Source organism: Eschscholzia californica, unplaced genomic scaffold (genome assembly GCF_041429995.1).
Source record: "Eschscholzia californica isolate CP2 unplaced genomic scaffold, dmEscCali1.0.p SCAF_4, whole genome shotgun sequence".
NCBI classification, from domain to species: domain Eukaryota; kingdom Viridiplantae; phylum Streptophyta; class Magnoliopsida; order Ranunculales; family Papaveraceae; genus Eschscholzia; species Eschscholzia californica.
Genome location: NW_028238461.1, coordinates 16,947,680 through 16,964,447, shown reverse-complemented (window position 1 = coordinate 16,964,447; position 16,768 = coordinate 16,947,680). Strand labels below are relative to the sequence as shown.

General features: G+C 37.2%; 1 protein-coding gene and 1 pseudogene across 1 annotated transcript; one reads left to right on the top strand and one right to left on the bottom strand.

Moving 5' to 3' along the window:
- The first annotated feature begins 728 nt into the window (after window positions 1-728).
- LOC147543274 (low affinity inorganic phosphate transporter 1-like) lies at window positions 729-2,047 on the top strand (annotated as a pseudogene).
- Window positions 2,048-4,391: 2,344 nt separating this feature from the next.
- Window positions 4,392-7,100, bottom strand: LOC147543273 (glycosyl hydrolase family 81 protein). The gene has a single exon (XM_086633932.1). The coding sequence runs from the start codon at window positions 6,739-6,741 to the stop codon at window positions 4,519-4,521; it is 2,223 nt and encodes a 740-aa protein (XP_086490058.1). The 5' UTR covers window positions 6,742-7,100; the 3' UTR covers window positions 4,392-4,518.
- Between the last annotated feature and the right edge of the window lie 9,668 nt (window positions 7,101-16,768).

Here is a 16,768-nt window from a genome sequence, read left to right as displayed (position 1 = left end):
TCACCGGTCTTGGGTTAAGTTTGACCTAACGACGTTAACTTTGCCGTTAGGTCAAATATTGATGAAGGAGGTGCTCTTTTGTAGAGGGGGACCTATAACCAAATGGGTCATAAAGAGAGCCACTTTTAGCGGGGAGGCCTTTTAACAAAAACGGGGGGGCCTTTTAAAATTTCCCTAACTAAAAACACCTAGATATTTTCCTATTAAGTATAAGTTATCAAAATATTATGGGTAATAATAGGTCAAGTTTAAAATAATTTTGATATTTACTATTCAGGTCATTTTCTAATTGTTTGGTTCCTAATATACCCTTGCCCGTCAGAAATTACTTTCTCTCTCAAGAAACCCAAATATTTTCTAGGGTTTTTCTTCTATCTTCGAGTCCTTCTCTTCTTCTTCGAATCTTCTTCCCCGGATCTACTTCCCCAGATACTTATTATTATCCAAATCAAAGCAAATACAAACTATGTTGAATTTAGAAAGCCTATGGACAGCAAATTACCTCCAAGTGGGCAAAGTCAGGTTAGTTTTTGTATCAAAATTCCTGCGTTTTTTTCAAAATTGCTAATGGTATTTGTTGTGCTCGATTTCATAGCATGATTCGTCGAGGGCTTTTGTTGTTCCTGAGTTTGCTTTTGAAAGTTTAGGGTTTATCTTGAACCTTTTCATAGTGGATTTCTGATTTCTGCAAATTTTGGATATGATTGAATGTTCTAGTCTACCCCAGCATGGTAGAGACATATTTAGACACAAAGGAGTCATTGGTTTTTGCTACAATTGCTTCTGGTCTATCCTTTGGTCATTCACCTAATGCGTTATGATCACTCTCTATTTTTGGAGATTTTGGTTAGGGTTTTGTATTGGTGGTGACTACCCATTATCTACAACTATTATGTCTGAATATGCCAACTAAAAAACTAGAGGTGCATTCATTGTTGCAGTTTTCTATGCAAGGTTTTAGATTTTTATTTGGAGGAATATTCGGAACAGTAATTTCATTAGTATTCAAAACTCTTTATAAAGCTCCTATATATTCCGTCGATGTTTGGAGTATAATTTTGATGTTTGGAGCTTTACCCGCTGCTTTAACTTATTATTGGCGTATGAAGATGCCCGAAACTGCAAGATATACCGCTCTTGTAACGCAAGATACTAAACAAGCAACTGCAGATATGTCAAACGTTTTACAAGTCGAAATTGAAGTTGACTGCCCCGAAAAAAACAACAATTGAGAATAAATCCATTAATAACTCTTTCGGGTATTTTCGAAGAAATTTGTTAAGAGACATGGTTGGCATTTGCTTGGACCAGCTACTACTTGGTTTTTACTTGATATAGCGTACTATAGTCAAAACTTATTTCAGAAGGATATTTTTACTGCAATTGGATGTATTCCACCGGCAGAAACTATGTATGCAATTGAAGAAGCTTATAAATTTGCAAGAGCACAAACCATGATTGCGTTATGTAGTACTGTTTCTGGGTATTGGTTTACGGTGGCGTTTATCGATCTAATGGGTGGATTCAAGATTCAATTAATGGGGTTCTTTTTCATGACAGAATTCATGTTAGGTCTTGCAATTCCTTTCCACCATTGGACTTTGAATGGGAACCATCTAGGGTGTGTTGTTTTATGTTCTCTAACATTCTTCTTTGGTAATTTTGGTCCAAATGCTACTATATTTGTAGTTCCGATCGAGATATTTCCCGCTACGTTAAGATCAACTTGTCATGGTATATCAACAGATTGTGGTAAAGCTGGTTCTATAATTGGTGAATTTGGTTCTTATATTTAGCTCAGAATCAAGATAAAAGCAAGGCTGATGCAGGTTATCCAGCAGTTATTGGTGTGACAAACTCTCTTTTAATACTAGCAGCAACAAATGGGGTTGGCTTCCTTTTGACTTTCTTATTACCAGAATCAAAGGGAAAATCACTTGAGGAAATCTCACGAGAGAATTAAGATGATGATGAACCGTGAATAGCTATATTATTTGCCTCGATTTTGTATTGACTTATTATTCATTTGTTTCTTAGTTCTTGTTGTGTTTATGTATATGATTCATTGATCAAGTTTGTTTTTCTCTATCTCTCTCTACATTATTTCATCTTGAAGTATTGAAAGTTTAATCTTAAAGTAGAAAATAATAAGAATTTTGAAGGTTTGATTTTAAAGTCGACCACATAATTTCATGAGTTTTATATGATGAATGATGAAATTAATTCCAAACTCAAGATTTCGTACACATACTCTTAGTTTATATTCTTGATTTGCAAATTGAGTTTGCAAGATATGTAACTCAAGATTATATTCTGCAAAGCTTGCAAATCATGTTTGCAATCTATATTTTGCAAACATTGTTTGCAGTTTACATTATGCAAACATATGTTTGCAGTTTACATTATGCAAACACATGTTTGCAGATCAGATTGTTGCAAACACGTTTGCATAACAGATTGGCATAACAGATTGTTGCAAATACGTTTGCATAGCAGATTATTGCAAACACGTTTGCAAAACAGATTGTTGCAAACACGTTTGCAGAAAAACGTAAAAGAAAAAAACGTCGTTTTTTTCTGGATTTTTTTTTTGGAAAAAAAATATTGAAAGTGGATCTTGTTAGAAAGCTAATGAAAAATCATTTCTAAATATATAATTTTTATAGAAATCCGACATTTCAAACAAAAGTTATATCGATTTAAAGTTTAAAGAAAAATAAAAGAATTTAGTTACACAAAATGACAAAAAAGGGTATTTTAGTATTTACACACTTTTTGACCTGAATAATAATTTTCAAATGTATTGTGCTTTTCTACTCATTTTCAATATTATTTTGACCTTTGTAGAAATTACCCCATAAAACTTTTGAGCGATATTTTTTTGTCTTTTATTTTTTCCCAACTTCCACAACCATTCCTTCTATACCCCGGCAATGGTTTAGTGCGACAATTCAGGCAACTTTTAATATTTTTTTCTAATATTTCTTTTTTCTCTTCCGAATTCCGACCACCACCTCTAACCTCCCACTACCACCTTCTCCCACCATCATATCTCTCTACATCCTCTTCTCTCTCTCTCCCTCCCTTTCTTCTCTCGTCTATGTTCCGGCGAGGGGAGGCCTCTTTATCGAAACTCTGGTCTGAATTTAGAAGGCCCAATTCTAGATGAAAGAATCCTTCGTTTAAAAACGAGACGAAGGAATCCCGCATGCGTGCCCTCCCTTTCGTCAGAATGTCTCCTTTGGACTTGGAGAGAGAAAAAAAGAGAAAGAGAAAGGGATAAAGATTAAAAAGAGATAGAAAAGAAACGCAAGAGTCCTCGACCAACGACATGAGCAGAAGGGTGTGTTTGAAGGAAATTTTGGTTTTCCCGCCCTGTGAATTGTACTCCAAGATTTTTCTTCCATCCAAAACATCAACCTTGTGTAATTACATATTAACCTTCTTAATTCATGAAAACAAATGTCTTAAATTATTAATTATGTCTCATTGTATTATCAAAATCCTCACAATATCATAGTTTCAAATAATCATGAAATAAAGTAGGGTAAGGAGAAATCAGTAACTTAATTAGTCGATGTCTAATTTCTACTAGTTATATCATTTACAATTGCATCACTAATATGTGCATTTGAACTTCATGTTGTTGATTTAGTGGTTGAGTTCTTCGTTTTCTTCTTCGTGTTGTTTCACATTATTATCATCGGACTGCTTCTTTGTTATTTTAGTAACCAATCTGTAGCCTCTCATCGAAAAAAAACCAAGCTGTAGCAATCTTTTGACAAATAAAGTCGTGGAACGTCAAGCATGCCACAACTATTAATATTTGTGCGGTAACCAGACTTTGTTCTAACTTATGAAGTTCAACAAAAAAAACTCAAACTTTTACTAACAAAACAAACATATATTCTTACTAAGAAAACAAAACCAACAGATATAACAGCATCGCCGTTCATATATTTGCTGTAGATGCATGCATATTATCCAATTTGGGCTATCTCTAAGTACCTCAAAAGTTTCCCAGCTACAAGAAAAGGAAGCTTACTTTTCAATCAGAGCCAGCTTAATGAACTAACAAGGTTAATGGCTTGATGTTGATAAATCAGATAAGTTATGTTGTTAAGTCAACATCGATCGTGTAAGTGCTTAGTCATTTAGCCCAATAAGAGTACACGAACGAAGATTATAAACCTATCATGAACTATTAGATATTCTCAACAATCAAGCAACCAGCTACCCGCAACTCTAACAATAACAAGTTTTCAACCAGATTAAATCATTTAGTTGCAAAAAGACTATATCATATATGTTCTAAGAGTGAGAACCGAAAAAAGAAAAGTTCGATACGAAATTTTCATTTAGTCACTTAAGAAATTTTATGTGTATCAAGCTTTCAAGAACTGCAACTTTATTCAATAACATAAAAGTAAAAGTATAAGAACGATAGATCATTCAAACAATCAAACCATTATCAAGTATCACAAACAAAAGCAATAAATAGAAGATATACCCTTTCGATCAGTGACTATAATGGCGAGACCAGCAATATCTTCCTGCATCACCATATCCATATCCATCTTCTTCTTCCTGCTCGCCTCTACTATGAATCCACCATAACAAATTCGTCAACGAGTTTCCATCATCATATCCTTTCAAATTTCTTATCTTCTCCAAAGCTCCATTTTTATCATATATTCCTTCCATGGCATAAAGAAACCCTTTCCACCCTTCTCCAACTCCTTCTCTTGCCAATGCTGGAACCGTCCAATTCACCAATTCTCTGGCAAACTTAAGATCGGAAAACAGGATTTCAGTGATGGGCAATAATGGCAGCATTTGGATTCCTAATCTGCACTCTCTCCATTCAGCTGGAGCAAACCAAAGTCCACTATCTCTTTTGTTATTCCATAAAACACCCACAACTCTATTCTCTTTACTGAAATCATCTTCATAAATTCCTTCATTTTCTCGCACATGCCACCATGTCTGTGCTGACAGAATCTCCATTGCTGCTAATGAAGAACCAGTAGCTACAAGATGACTATCACCATAGCTTAAACCCATTAAAGCTGCCGAATAGTAAGCATTTACAGCTTCACTTGTGCTTTCCTGATTCCTTCCATCACCAAATTCAGTTAATCCGCCAGCCCATGAATGTAATTTCCACAAATCAAAGTTCCTTAATCGTGGGTAGTGAGAATTCGATCGTCTACCCAAGTTCATGAAATCCGCCATCAATGAATATGCTTGAGGTCTATATTTTCTTCCCCAAGCTGGATCAATTTTCCCAAGTACTGCAATGGCATATAGAAAATGACCTAAATGATAATGATGATCATTATAAATTCCAAATCCAAAATCAGCTCCTGAATCAACTGAACCTTGTTTACTCACAATTCCACCCCATTTTGGATCAAACAAAAACCCATTTGCATTAAAGCTTCCATCTAACCAGGGTTCAACAGAATCCTTTAAGAATTTCAAAATCTTTGGAATTACATCAGGAAAACAAACTTCTTCAGCAATTAATGCAAATCTAGCAGCCCTAGCAATTAATTTCCCATAAAAGTAAGATGAAGTAGTTGCTATAGGTGTTGAATTCAAACCTTCAACATCTTGAATTAGGGCAGAAATGATCTCAGGGAAAGACTCTTCATTTACCCCTCTAATTGAATGCCAAGTAACAGAAATTGGATTTGTTTTCAAAATCCATGAATCACCCACAACACCAACAAGATCCCCATCCATACTTTTATACTTGAATTCATCTAAAACAGTAACATTACAATCATCAGAAGATAATAACCTTAGATGAAGAGGATGAGCTAGAAATAGCAAATCTCCCCACCCTTTCTTCTCCCATTTATACTCCAAACAAAAGGGTTTAGTGATATTAGCTTCACCAGAAACTGGGTAACAAGAACTGAATCGATCAAGAATTGTTTCATAACCAGGGTCAGAATTAGGCAAAATTGCAACCCTAATTACCCCTGAAAACCCATTAGAAGTAAGAAGATTAACATTATGGGTAAGATTAATTGGAGAAGATGAATAGATAAGCCAAGTTTGTCCATTATTCAATCTAATGGTGTGTTTTGTTTGAGACCCATTTGATGAGAGAGAAAGTATAGCATGAATTGTTGAAATTGAAACAAGGGCATTACTTGAAACAGAGCAAGTTAAGAAAGGGCTTCCTCTAACAATGAAGAATCGAAGATGAGGAGGAAGATCTAAAGTAACACTAAGATCACTGAAAGAAGAGATCACATGATCAACATTTGAAGATCCATTTCCATTAGCTGATATTGTAAGATCAGGAACAAAAGCTTGATAAATGAAAGAAGATGAAGAAAATCGAGATGGGTAGCAAAGAGAAAGTGAAGAAAGAGCAGATTTGATTAGATAAGGATGAATATATTCAGGTTGATCACCATTTTTAAGAGTGAAATTTTGGAAGAAAGAATTAGTGGGTAATGGGGAAGAAAGAAGATGGGGAGAGAAGAAACGTGACGGTTCAGGTAGAACAGTTGAATTTACCTCAGGGAAGAGAAAAGGAGATGTGGGTGATCTTCTATTGGGTTTTTCCATGATCGGAGAAATGGGTTCAGGTGGTGGTGGTGGTGGTGGTGGTGGAGGAGAAGGTGAAGGAGGAAATTGGTATTGTTCTTGAGAAGGTCTTCTACCTTTTTTGAAGGCTTTCTTAATCGCGAAGGTGACTCTTCTTTTGAGTTTATTTAACATAGTATTTATATTTATTTATTTGATTGAGGAAATGATTGTATGAGTTGGCTGAACTTTGCCAATTTGGTTAGGAAGTGATTAGGGTGATTCTTGAATGTTGACTATTTTACAATTATTGAGATAAGCTTAGACTAAAGAGGAGAGAGAGAGAGAGATAGATGTAGAAATTCAACTAGATGGGGAAGGTTGGATTGAAAGGAAAGGTCATAAAATGAGATTTAGGGTTTAGGTTTGTGGGGTTTTATTTCAATTTGCAATATAGGTAGAGTTTGAGTTAGAAGGAGGGAAGGGCAAAGGAATTGGGAGTGTTGGAGAAGCAAAAATAGAAGAATAAGTCTATTTGAGGTTTTCCTAGGATTACTTGTGAAGCTAAGTCATTATTTGGTTTCAAAAAAAAAATTGAAAATCCACCCAATTAATTGTACTATTTGGGATTCCACTTCTCAAAGAGTATTATGTTCCACCCTGAATGTAATTTTGATACATTCCAGCATACTAAACACATTGTAGAATGTAATTCTTAATTACTTGCCATTCATTTTCGCCCACTTGACGTAGATGAAAGGTTTTAGAGAAACCAAACATAGATATTAAGGAATGTCTTTTGTCTAGGCTTACTCATAAGTTTCCTTCACCCCTGGGTAAAAGCAATCTTGCTTCCCACACATAGGGAAATTCCCCCTTTCTTGGTAGAATCAGATTAGAATCGAGGAAAGGAAGAATACTTTAAACAACAAACAGTTTTTATTTTATCATAAAGTGATATTCCTTCTTTTTGATAGTAGAAAAGAGTTAATGTGATCTCCCACAATGGCAAAACCCAAATTACTGTCTATATAGATGGATTGAGACTGCCATTGTTTGATTAAGCCATTGGCTTTACGTTTGGTAGGTTAGTTTTTTGTTGAACCTTCAAGTTATGGCCAGTAGCCATTTTGCCCACTTGTGAAATTCTCACTTTAGACCCCTCTTTTGACCATTTCCTGGATAGATGATTAAGTAACTTTTTTACTAACCAAATTTGCAGTCGTACCTCTTTATAATCGTCTTCTTTTATCTGTCGCTGGAACGGTCCGATTGTGAAACCTGAGCATACTTGAAAAAAAAGATTTGGTAAGAAAACAATAATAAAATATTTCAAGGTAAGGAATATGACGTGACACATAAACTGTCCTACTTCTTTACAATTTTTTCTACTTTTCACGAGTGGATGTTGTAGTCTCTTCACTGGTCTAAATCTTAATGCCTCCAATACTTTGAAGTTAAAAGAAATACAAAGTCACATACAAGAAAAAATATTTTCAAAAGTGGACAATATTATCATTTTTTCCACATGTTAAGTAATTAGTGTTGGAACAGGATCCGATTTTGGCTCGACTCGTCAAACTCAGAAACGGAATGCGCCATTGCGCTTGTCTCGTCGAGCTCTTAAACTTAGAGCTAATAATCGCTTGAATCCGATTCCGGATGAATGAGAAATTCAAGTTTAATGTTTGGACGATGATCGGTTGAAATAGGGACTAAAACGGCAAATCGGACAAGTCAGATTGAGGGTCATTTGAGCGAAGCGAACACGTCCAGATTTGGACGGTTCGCGTTCACTCCGCGGGATTGGAAAAGATTGCACGGTCGCGCATCATCTGCTTCGAGATCTTGGAGGGACGCTTCTAGGAGCGTTGGATCCGCGAGGATCCAACGGTTGGCGTCCCACCCACGTCGGGCAGGTTTTGGGATCCTCAGAGATCTTCATCCAACGACTTATTTCTTGATCTATTGGGCAAGTTTCGGTATTAATCCAGCGTTTGACGTTTTGTCCGCGGTTTTGAGGTAGATCCAACGTTTCAGATTTCAACCGACTCTAAACTTGATCCGGAGTTCAAGTTTAGTCCCTAGTTCCGAACAGTCGTGTCCTAATAAGCCAATAGACACATGTACCCATTCAATTCCTATATAAACAACCCAAAATCATTCCAATTCTCATCCAATTCATTTTCTTCTTTTCTTATCTTCTAAAAATTAGTATTCTGGTGTGTCTAGAACGTAAATCTGATTTGGAAGTATTCTAGTATATCTAGAGCAAAGAAGAAAGAAGTCTCCGAATGAATTCCGTTTAATTTCTTCCCCTTTTCTCTTCTGAAATCAGTATTCTGGTGTGTCTGGAATGTATTTCTGATTTTAGAAATATTCTGGTGTGTCTGGAATTCCAAAGAGATAAGTATCCGAGTGCCTAGAAGATCTATTCGCCTCAATCAAGAGCTCATATCATTTAAGAAGATTCGCCCGCTTTCAGGATATAGAAGTACCATCTTAAATTATGAAAGGATAGTCGTTGTATCCCGAAGACATACACCCTAATGATTGGTACAGTTACGGGGGTGTAAAATGTCTTAAGGAAAGAGAATTTATTCTCACTTCGACTCCATTATCTTTTGTCTATTGATGAGACATGAAACTGTCCCATTTGAATCTCTTAACTCGGGTTAATTAGTCCAGTTCGAGCGGTTACTCTGATGATTTGTTTGATTTTCTTTCTCAGGTCTCATTTACGGAGTTCGATGCGAAAACATCATGATAAAGACATGCTTGAGGGGCATTTTGGTCATTTTAATGACAAGGGTATTCTGGTCGATATTAGTGCTCATGTGAAAGTAGAGTCCAATACGAATCTATCGGCGAAAGCGGATGTGGAATCGGAGTCCGGATCAAGGAGATAGTCCAAGTCAAAGGTTGAGTCAAAGTCATTTGACTAAATTGAAGCGAAAGACTCCATATACACGTGGCTAATAATCTGTTGGCGAGGGCTAATTTTCGGTACGTTGGTGGTACACATGGGATGGTTTCAGGATCCAGTTGAGGGTGCGATTCACTGCTCCGCGAGACACAATACCACGGTACTCCCCTCATGATCCAATGGCCTATCTTGTGGCGCATTACCGAATAGCTTCATCCGACGGCTCATGCTTGTCACTTCACGCTAACTCGATGCTCCAATGTGCACTGAATCTCTCCCTCTTGCCAGCAACTTATACACTCGGTTGGAGGATGAAACCGAGAGAACAGAGAGTAAGATATCGGCCGAGAGAGAGGGATTGAAGGAGATGTTGGTTAGGATCCTAGAGAGAGAGAGAGAGAGAGAGGAAGATAACAACCGAGAGGGTTGTTCGGATTCGATGGGATTCGATTCAAAATAAAATCAGAAACAAAGGAGGAGAGAAGGAGAGCCGGGTCTATAAAGAACAGAAGAGTTCGGCTGAGAGAGGGGGGTTGGTATCGGTTTTTTTAGAAAAACAGAGAAGGAGTTATATAGAAGAGAACAGTAGAGAGAGAGAGAAGTGAATCACGGTTTTAAAGAAGAAAGTTAGAGAGAGAGAGTTGATAGAAGAGAACAGAGAGAGAAGTTTTTGACTCTCGGTTTTAGAGAGATATAACAGTAGAGAGAGAGAGAAGTTTTTAAACTCTAATCTTTGTATTTTGTTTCTTTTTCGATTGTAATCTCTTTGTTTGTGAGAGATAGAGAGATTACAGAGAGAGAGATTGTAGAGGGATCAATAACAGAGAGTATTGTTTAGAGTTTTTTTTTTTAAAATCAATCAATCTCGGTTTTTTTTTTCTTTCTTTTTGGTTCCTGTTTCTAGTAAGAGAGAAAGAGATAACATAGAGAGAGATTAAAGTAGAAAGTAAGAAAGAAACAGGAGGTTAGAGAGAGAAAGAAAGTTGAAGAAGATGAGAAAATCATTTTCTCAGAGAGGAAAATATTTCCGGGAAGACGAGAAAATCGTTTTCCCGGAGGGTGCGTTTGGCAGATTTCTCGGAAAATCAGAAGGAAATCACTTCCTTAGGCTCTGTTTGGTGGGAAAATCGCAGAAAAGTTAAGTTTCTTTCTTCTTTTTCTTATATTAATTCAAATATTTATCGTTTCTAGCATGAGTAGCTAAGTCTTTTATATCTAGGGTTTTAGATGAAGTCACAATAATTATTTTAACGATAAATTTATTAAAGTTTTTACCATTTTAACGATAAAATCTTCCGGGTTTTTAGACCGTTCATGGACTAAAACCTGAGTTATATAAAGAACTCTCTAATTAGATCAAAATTAAATTGTCGTTAGAATTATTAGGAAGACGAATTCGAAAACCCTAGGTTCCCTTTTTCTGAATACCGACTTATTTCTTTATTTATTTTTGAGTTTTATATTTTATTTTTATTTCACCTCAATCAAACCATTTTTAAATCTCAATAGTTTTAAGGTTAGATTTTAGTTTAACTTAGTCTCTGAGGAACGAACCGGTCTTACCGGAACTATTACTTGACGCCCGTATACTTGCGGGTGGAGACCTTTTGGGGTAACCTTTCAGGCCCATCAAGTTTTTGGCGCCGCTGCCGGGGACTTAGTTTAAATTTAATCTAATTTTATTTCTATTTTTGGTAAGTTTATATTTTTGGACACTTTTACTTGCTTTTCCGTTTTTGGTGTAGAAAAAAACACTAAGGAGCAAAGGAGAAGGCGCAACAAGGAGAGGAGCTCAAGAAGAAGAATTTACATTTTATTTTTATTTTTATTTTTTTTTTGTGAGAGAGAGACTTTTAGACTTTCTAGTTTTATTTTTTTTATTTTTTAAAGTTTTGACCCTAAATTGGAGGGCTTAATTAAATTGTAACCGAAAACCAAAATGAAGCCTCGGGTCGGAACACTCGCGGGTCGTCTACAAAGGTCATCGCCCGTCTTGAACGGGAGGTAAATTTCTTGAACACCCACGAATCTCCTGTCAGTGGGTATTTGTGTGAATTCGTGTGCCTAATTGCTTTGATCGAACTGTTAGTGTAATCATTCTAGTAAGGGCACTAACCCAGTTACAAGATAAGAAACGGATTTCATCACCGTTCTCTTGCCCACATAGGTAACAACATTCACGAACCCAAACCTCACTTAAAAAGCTAAAATATTATTTAGACATCAGCCCCTAAGGTATCGAGCTCATAGGACCCTTTAAAAACAACTCGGGAAATTGACTTTTATCTAGGCATTCTCAGAGGAAAGTTTGTAAACAATTCTTGTCAAAAAGGCCACCTCGAGAAGAGGAAACGTTTGCCGAAGGAAGACGGCTGTCACAACGTTCATCATTGGTTGTCTTCCTGGAGAATTGTTTACCGACTACTCTGATAGAGTAACCTTTATAACAGTTAAAGTTCAACTGTTGTGGCGAAGTAGGAGCTGTCTAGCTTTTTAGGTGAATCTGACAAACCCACTCATTGCTAGATTTTTGTTTAGGTTGCTTGGTGGAGTCAGCTTGATTGTGTTTGCTTTCCTATAGGTTCTTCGTAGTGATTCTTTGGTTCGAAAAAAAAAAAAAAGTTTTGAGAATATCCTTGGTCAATGGGCTCTAGTGTATGCCCGATAGATATCGTGATAAGAGAGGTCGTTTCATCAGTAGAGAAGCACATTTAAGTAATCTTATAGCGAATCTCTCTTTGAGTGACACTATGGGTGAAAATCTAAACCAAGCCAGGGATGGAAATCAGCCTATGACACTCAGGGATTACATGAATCCCACTAGAACGTGTCAACCGTCATGCATACAGTTACCTCAATGCACGACTCAATTCGAGTTGAAACCGAGCACTATTCAAATGCTCCCTGTTTTCCGTGGGGTTGAGAACGAGAATCCCTACTACCATGTTAGGGATTTCGAAGAAATCTGTGGGACTATGAATTTCCCCAATATGCCTGACGAAATATTGAGACTTAGGTTGTTCCCTTTCTCACTGAAGGAGAAAGCAAAATCTTGGTTGTATGCCTTACAACCTCATTCCATTACTACATGGGAAGAATTGAGTAGTTCATTCCTTCTGAAATTCTTCCCGAAACACAAAACTACCTCTTTAAGGCAAAGTCTTAACAGTTTTGTGCAGCAAGAAGGAGAATCTCTCTATAAATATCTTGAGAGATTTAAAGAAATCTTACTACAGTGTCCACACCATGGTTTTGAAAAGATAAGACTAGTCCAGATTCTCTATGACGGACTAGATTACCCAACTACATCCATGGTAGAATCATTCTGTGGTGGCAGTTTTACTTATAAATCCGCCGATGATTGCATAGCTTTTCTAGAAGATCTAGCTGAGAAATCCCATCAATGGGAAACTTCTAGAGGACCTCCTACTAGGGCAAATCCTACTCCAAATAAAGGTGGCATCTATAGAGTTGATAAGTCAGAACTTACACTCGCCGCCATGGCTAGAAGAATAGAAGCCCTAGAGCTTGGTCAGCCTAAAGCATTCAGGGAGGATCCCACTCAGGTCATGAGTGTTGGAAATGAATCCACCTCTTATCCGTGCTCCGTCTGTGGAGACCCTTCTCATATAGGGAACAAATGTACCCTATTTCTTAGTTCTGCTGAAAAAGAACAAGCTTATGTTCTTTACCAAAACTCTAGGCAAGATAATCATTAAAAGTATGACCCTTATTCAAACACATATAATCCAGGATGGAGAAATCATCCCAATTTCTCCTGGTCCAAGGGTCAAAATCAGGGACAACCTAGTAGTTCGATGAACCCTCTTGGGTTTAATGCTCCCAGGAATCCATATGCTCAACCTAGTACCCAATACCATTCTCAAGAAAATGACTCCTTGAAGGAAACCCTAAATCAACTAGCTAAGACCCAAATTGAGTTTATGCAAATGACCAGCCAGTCTATAACTCGTTTGGAAACCAAGCTAGAAGCCCTAAGCCAGAGAGAAAAAGGTGATTTTCCTAGTCAAACGGAGCAAAACCCAAAAGGTACTTTAGGTAAACAACAAATGGGTCAAGCCAATGCAGTGACCACCCTTAGAAGTGGTAGGGTAGTTGATAATAAGGTAGGAGTTCCCGAAGATAGTGAAAGAGATCATGAACCCTCTTCTATGCAACCAGAGTCTCTAGTGATGAGCCCGAGAAGGCTCCTGAGTCTGAGGAACCACCTGTAGTTACTGAGCCTTACATTCCTGTAGCTCCATATCCTCAACGTTTAGTAGAGCGAAAGAAGAAGTCTCAGTTCGACGAGATAATGGAAATATTTAAACAAGTCAATATTAACATTCCATTACTAGATGCAATTAAACAGATCCCAGTTTACGCTAAGTTCCTTAAAGACCTATGTACTAGAAAGCGTAAGATGAATGTGCATAAAAAGGTCTTCTTGACTCAACAAGTGAGTTCTATTATCCAGCAAAACCTCCCACCTAAGTACAAAGATCCAGGAAGCCCTACATTACCTTGCACTATAGGGAACCATAAGATTGAACGAGCTCTGTTAGATCTAGGTGCCATGTCAATCTTCTTCCTTACTCGGTGTACTTACAATTAGGTTTGGGAGAAATAAAACCCACTTCTGTAGTCCTTCAGTTGGCAGATCGGTCTGTCAGACGACCACGTGGCATAGTAGAGGATGTTTTGATAAAAGTTGGCGAGTTTATCTTTCCTGTAGATTTCATCATCTTAGATACTGAACCCATTCATGATACCAAGAGTCAAATCCCTGTCATTTTGGGTCGACCATTTTTAGCTACATCAGATGCTGTCATATACTGTAGAAGTGGTCTTTTGAGATTGTCGTTTGGAAATATGACGGTGGAGATGAATATTTTTGATGTGGGACTTCACCCTGATGACATAGATGAGTTCAGTGGGTTGAACTTGGTAGAATTATTAGTTCAAGATGCATTACCAACAACTCAGTCGCGAGATCCTTTAGAAACTCTATTGGCACTTTTATGCTTAGATGAGGAGGGTAGTATTAATGAGATAGATAACATGTCAGAGTCTACCTCCTTGTTAGTGTCTGAGCCGATTACTTTGCCAACCTTAGAGTCACCACTTCCATCGTATGAGTCAAATGCTCTACCACTGAACTATGGACCCACCATAAAAGATGATGATGAATCTTGGCTGCTCAATCTAGTAAAGGAGAATGATGACTCGCTTGACTTAGTCAAGGACCTGGAGTTCTTTAAGGACACTAATGACATCATCATTAAACAAATTATAGAGGGTTTATCTGAACCAACTTTGGTAGAGTTTGAGTCTGGTAACCGAGTGATTCCTTTGGAAGAACTCGGTGTACCTGTTTTAGAAACTTCTTGTTTAACTCTGGGTGTCTGTGATAGTCCTCTAGATCCTCTTGTGTCGTATCCCTCGGGAGCATGTTTAACAAATTGTGCAATACCTCACTTGGTTTCTCCTCCATACCTAGATCCTTTCTACCAGGACTATACTCTTTCTGGTCCATGGCCAAACTTAACGACTTTATTGTCGTCTAAGTTTGGGGATTCTTACCCGATCACGATAGTCTCACGGGTACTACAACATATTTACACAAATGTGAGACTATCCTTCACTAAACGCTTCGTGTCTTGGGTAGATCCACATATGTTTCGCCTATTGGTTTATGGAGCTGTTCTTAAGGTTTGTTGACTCATCTGTATCGTCTGGCTGAAGACGTTAAACTTAGCGCTTTCTGGGAGGCAACCCATGCATAGGACTTCTGAATCTAATAACATCTTTTCCCTAATCCTATTATTTTGCATAGTCTTCAGAACATTGAGGACAATGTTCGGTTTAAGTTTGGGGATGGGGGATTGAATTTTTAGTCCTGATTTCAAAAAAAATTTAGTCCTGATTTCAAAAATTCAAAAGGGTTCAAAATTTTTAATTTTTGGATTGGAAATGTGAGTCTAGTGTTTTTGCTTGTTAATAGTTATAGAGTTTAGTTGGTTGTACTATGCTTTTGCTAAAGGTTTTTCCACGAATTTCGAGTCTTGAAGTTGTCTGTGCACTAGCCATGTGAGTGTTAGATAGGTGAAGAGTTGACTTTTCTGAGAGAACTTAATCGATCATTAGTGGAGACTTAACCCATGTGAGATTCTGCGCCTTTCTTTTGCTTTGAGTGATCTCTTCTGAGCTAATTCTGAGTAGAATGAAGAGCTACTCAACCTCGCAATATTCATTAGAACTCAGTTGATCTCTTGAGTTCAAATTTTACAACCACTAGGGATGTCATCAGGAATGCAAACCTTCTCTTGTAGTCTGAGAAACTTGAAAACAGTGTCAACTATAGGAAGATAGGAAATTCATCATTTAGAACCCTGAGAATAAGGCATGAAGCAAAGTGAATAGAATTTTATCCAAGGAAAGAATAATGTGAAGAAAGTATGTTATGTATCTTGAGTTTTATTACCAGAGTCAGTATTCAAAAAAAAAAAAAAAAAAGAGAGAAAAGAAAAAGAAAAAAAGAGTTTGTGTAGTTTGTTTGAGTATTTATCCCTTGAAGTAGTTCTTGAAGATTTGAAGACGTCGAGTTCTCAGGAGTTCTAGTCAGATCCTCATTAGTGTCTATCGACCTCTAGGAAGCATTGTTAGATAGTAGATCAGGTGGGAAGAGTTGGTTAGCTTCCCCATCCTGTATTAGTGGTTGTTTCCTTCTTTGAGATCAGTCGTCCACAGAATTTTAGTCCGTCTTTTTCATGTGTTGAGTTTTCCTTCATATTCATACTAACACATAGAGTGAACCATTCTTGAGTGACTTTGATTTTTGAGTGTATGACCGTGAGGCAGCAGTCGAGGCGAAATGTATCGAGACGGTAATCGAGGTCTTGTCTTTTTCAGAACCAAAATGATACTCATATTGGCTGGTCACGTACACTTCGAGTCTTGATTACTAGTGAAAAGATTTTTAGCGTTTGTGTGGTTCAATTAATTTGGATTTCATTTCTATTAACTTTCGAAAATCTACCGGAAGAACATTTTTAGTCCACATCATATGTAGACCCTTTTGCATTTTTGATCTTTGAATTTTGTGGGTATATTCACTGCAAACCCTCACGAGACAAAACTCGTCCTCTTGGGTAACCTAGAGGTTTAACGGCTTGTTGCACGGGCTAAGTGCAATCGCGATTCCCTACGAAAGTGGTGATTTGGGTTTAGTTTTATTCTCTGTTTTGCTCGAGGACTAGCAAAATCTAAGTTTGGGGATGTTATCTCGGTTGATCT